Consider the following 5,000-nt stretch of genomic DNA (forward strand, 5'->3'; position numbering starts at 1 on the left):
AACACCATGAATGTTGTACTTTAGATTTAGTCACTGTTTCAGCAGAAAAAACATCCATCCATCCATCTTCTGCTGTTTATCCGGGGCCGGGTCGCGGGGGCAGCAGTCTAAGCAGGGATGCCCAGACTTCCCTTTCCCCAGACACTTCCACCAGCTCTTCCGGGGGAATACCGAGGTGTTCCCTTGCCAGCCTAGAGACATAGTCCCTCCAGCATATCCTAGGTCTTCCCCGGGGCCTCCTCCTGGTTGGACATGCCCTGAACACCTTCCCAGGGAAGCGTCCAGGAGGCATCCGGAACAGATGCCCGAGCCACCTCAGCTGACTACTCTCGATGTGGAGGAGCAGCGGCTCTACTCTGAGCTCCTCTGAGCTCCTACCGAGTGACCGAGCTCCTCACCCTATCCCTAAGGGAGCACCCAGCCACCCAACCTTCAGCTGCCTGTATCCGGGATCTTGTCCTTTCGGTCATGACCCTAAGCTCATGACCATATTTGAGGGTAGGAATGTAGATCACAACAGGCCGGTATATCGATCGTATCACTGCAGAGGATACACCGATCCGCCTGTCGATCTCCCGCTCCGTTCTTCCCTCACTCCTGAACAAGACCCAACAACTTGCCTTTACCAACTTGCGAAATAGCCACTTGCTGAATAAGGGAAGTTCAGGAAAGCAATTCTCTCTAAAATACGAGTGCACTTGTACTTGATAATAAGCACTAACATGCTTGATGAAGTCGGTGTTTGAGCAGATTTTATGTTTAGATTATGATTTTAAAACATTTCGTTGCTCTGGTGTATCGTAATAAACACTTATTCCTGCTTTTTTCATCCTAAAATGAAACTGCTTCATTTTGCAATTTTTTTCAGGCAAGTTAGTTAATCTCCTGTGTTGACTCGATCCTTTGGCCCTCTGAGGGGTCATGAAGCAAACTTCGCTTGAGCTGAAATGTTAATGACGAACCACTTAAGATGATGTCTGGGGTTCCCTAAAGTACAGATAATGAGGACAAGACTACAAGGATGTGTTAAATACAGTACTGAAATGGGGCAAGGGAGCAAGTTGGGAAATTTAATGGGACTTTCCTCAGCTCTCCTCTTAATTGTTCCTGTTCTTACTCTCCCTTAGCCACACCCACCGATCATTATGTTCTTCGGTTTATGAATCTCTCTGTACCGATCATAAAGACCACCAAATGTCTCTGCTAGGTCCTTGAGGAAGACCGCTATCCCTCAACTCCTTACCTGGATCCTGTCTCAATTGTAACTTGTTCTGGTTCAAAGCCTCAGACAAAGAAAAGGAAGGTGTCATTTTTTTGGGATAGTTAGACACCACCTCTTGAAGACCTCCACCTGCCCCGAGTACTACCCCCCCCCCCCCCCACACACACACACACACCTCTGCAACCCCACCACGGAGCTTTGGGATGTGGTAGCCTAGTGGTTGAGGTGTTGGGCTACGAATCGGAAGGTTGTAAGTTCGATTCCTACGCCCACCAAGCTGGCACTGCTGGGCCCATGAGCAAGGCCCTTAACCCTCGATTGCTCAGTTGTATAAAAATGAGATAAAAAATGTAAGTCGCTCTGGATAAGGGCGTCTGCTAAATGCTGTAAATGTTTGGACTTCTCCATGCATTTTGCACTGAAGAAGCTGCTTGTATGAGTTGTGAAACGTTTCATTCTAACTACAAAGAAGTCCAGTTGACACGACTCTGTGAGCCGCTGTGATCAAAGCCCAGACCTTCCAGCATGTTTCAATGCCAGGGATGCCTTTAAAACAAAACAAGTACTAGGGTTATTCTCTCCGCTGTACCACTTCCCACACCAACCCCTTTCTAACAGGGTTCTAGCCTATTTGATCTGGCATCTATACCACCGGCACTTTTCTTGTGGCTCCGGATATCCAATAAAGATATCTGCAAAATTCTCTAAATATCCATAATAACTCATATAAAGCAATTCAACGTGATTCCCACTACCTGGATATTAACATGTGTGAAAACGGTGACCACAAACATCATGGCGCGATACCTCAGATCCTCCTGTGTGTTGTCGCTGTGTAGAAACACGGGCATGATAATTAGGCATGAATGGTGCAAATGGTGAGCTTGTGTTTGTTTGCTTGCACATTCCCATCAGATCACTCTCTAAATTGGCCACCGAAGCAGCTCAAATGGTCAGTAAATTAGCTGTAATTAGCGATTCTCTTAGTTAGCCTGCCGCCAAGAATACAAGCAGCATGACTATGTTACCATCTGAGTAAAATCTCACTAATATCTGATGCCACAAGAATTTAAAATGAATAACAACACACACACACCCACACACCCACACTTTCCAATTATATTAAAAACGAACTAAGTAAACGCAGCCTGTACTTATGATCACAATGTCCCAGGACTATAGCACATTTGCAGCAGAATCCTATTCAAGATTTTAGATTTAATTTATTTCGTTGCCCTTAAACAAAGTACTTCAACAGTATTATCGCAAACAAGAAATTGTGATCCACTGTAGAATGTAAGGAAAGATTCATCCTTCAGATTCAAAACACTGATGCTGGCCTACATAGACAAAAATGGACCAGCTCCATCTTACCTCAAAGCCCTCATCACTCCTCGCACTTCACCTCGCACCCTCAGATCTACCAGCACTGCTCGACTGGTTCCACCATCTCTCAGGGTAAGAGGCAAGTATACTACAAGACTCTTCTCTGTTCTGGCACCAAGGTGGTGGAACAAACTTCCCCTAGAGGTCCGGACAGCTGAGTCACTGGCTATTTTCAAGCAGCGGTTGAAGACCTACTTGTTCAGGAAACACTTCAACTAGCACTTCTTTCCTTATCTTTTGCATTTATTAAAAAACAACAACAAAAAAACAACTTTGACACATTTTCATTGTAACTTTGAACAATGTTTTAAACTCATGGTGTCTTAATTATGTAACCTAGTGAGCAGCATTAATGTATTCAATGTTAGAGATCTAAGCACTTACAGTATGTACGTCGCTCTGGATAAGGGCGTCTGCCAAATGCTGTAAATGTAAATGCCTTTTTTATTTCCCCTTATTTTTTTTTATTTACTTGAACAGTCGAACTCTCACCTCAGTTTAAGCCCTTACACATTTTTGTAGAAAATATGTGACTGGGATTTAAAGTATGTTTAGTGCTGGTCAAACACTGGGTTGTTGTTCTTTCAGGTTCTTTCTGTTCAGGGTCACCCCAGGAGATCATCTGGTACAGATATTTACACCGGATGGTCTTCCTGCCGATCCCTGCCTTTTTACCTGGGTTTGGGAAGCATCACTGACATGAGAGTTAACTCTTTAGTGGTTGGGTCAGTGCCAGGTCCGGGGAACAAACCTGGACCCCCAGGAGGCCAGTGAACATTAGATGAATTAAATAAAAGCTGTTTTTGTTTATTGTATGTACCAAACAAACCAAAAATTTTAAAAAAAATTGTTACGAGTGTTTTTTCATCATATTATTGTTACGATTTCTGACTCGATATCTTCCACACACAAGCTGATATCGGGTACTTTAGCATTAATGTAAAAGAAACTATAAACTATGCTATCAAACCCTTTTTTTAATTAACACCGGCCTCCAGGTTGGAGCTGTGGTTCAGGGATTTAATATTTTCTAACATTTTTATAGCAAAAAAAAGTAATTTAGGATAATTAAAATGAAAACGAACAGGATTCATTACTAGAAAAACAAAACATGATGTTTTCCTTCTCAGAGCGTTCGGGGGAAAAAAAATCATTGGGGTGGAACGAAGGGGGGAAAAGGTATGTGGTTCATTATGGAAAAATAATGAAGTAATTCACAGGAGTGGAGATTGTTGGTATGGGAGAAGTTTTATGTAGAGAAATGTGTGTTATTGTAGAGAGGGAAGTACAGACAGACAGACAGACACACACACACACACACACACACACACACACACACACACACACACACACACACACACACACACACACACACACACACACACACACACACACACACACACACACACACACACACACACACATACACACACACACGCCAACACACACACACACACACACACACACACACACACACACACACACACACACACACACACACACACACACACACACACACACACACACACACACACACACACACACACACACACAGTGAAGAAGGTCTTACGTTTGCAGGTGGGCTGTTTTCCTGACCAGGTGCCGTTGGGAAAGCAGATGCGCTCGGCCGAGCCGTACAGTGTGTGGCCCGTGGCGCAGGTGAAGCGAACTTTAACACGCTGATGAAAGGTTCCTTCTTCCCGTGTGGCATGAGCCGGTGTTCCTGGGTCACCGCACTCACCGGCTGTATCACCTACACACACACACACACACATCATGCCACCCATTCATCATAAAGACGTCTCCACTCCGTGACACGGTTCGAAGTGACCTATTTTATATAACATCTTGTTCCAAAAAGAGCCTTCATGTACTTGTCTGTCTTTAAAGTCATATTTATATTATATAGAGAATATTTAGCTCACTTCTGACCGGTACACACACCTGCACACACACCTGGAGGATAGCCAAGAGGGCTTTTGGGAGAAAATATGTTTATATATTGTTCACACATCTGATAACCCTGGTGATAAAAAGAATTAATACTAAAATTGGCTCTAAAAAAATAATATGAAAAAATATAAAATGTAAAAATAAAACATATCTATTATTATAAGTAATTAATTAATTAATCAATTAATTGATTAATCAATTAATTAATTAACTGATTAATTAATTAATTTATTAATCAGTTAATTAATTAATTAATTAATCGATTAATTAATCTATCTATTTATTTATTTATGATGTCACAAAATGATTGGTACTTAAATATTATTTATAAAAAAAAAGCCCAATTATTTATTTAATCTATTTCTAAATTCTTTTTTTATCATTAAAAAAAAATTTACATATTGGCTGCAAATTGTAATTACAGTAAAATATCTCTGTC

The 5,000-nt window shown here is 41.9% G+C and overlaps 1 protein-coding gene across 1 annotated transcript in view; it reads right to left on the reverse strand.

The window, feature by feature from the left end:
• Positions 1 to 5,000, reverse strand: part of csmd3a (CUB and Sushi multiple domains 3a) — a 252,962-nt gene that overhangs the window by 37,811 nt on the left and 210,151 nt on the right. The window contains exon 56 of the mRNA XM_047808368.1: positions 4,179 to 4,361. Coding sequence (XP_047664324.1) covers positions 4,179 to 4,361 — 183 coding nt within the window. The remainder of the gene's footprint in view (positions 1 to 4,178; positions 4,362 to 5,000) is intronic.

Source organism: Tachysurus fulvidraco, chromosome 25 (assembly GCF_022655615.1).
Source record: "Tachysurus fulvidraco isolate hzauxx_2018 chromosome 25, HZAU_PFXX_2.0, whole genome shotgun sequence".
Lineage (NCBI taxonomy): Eukaryota > Metazoa > Chordata > Actinopteri > Siluriformes > Bagridae > Tachysurus > Tachysurus fulvidraco.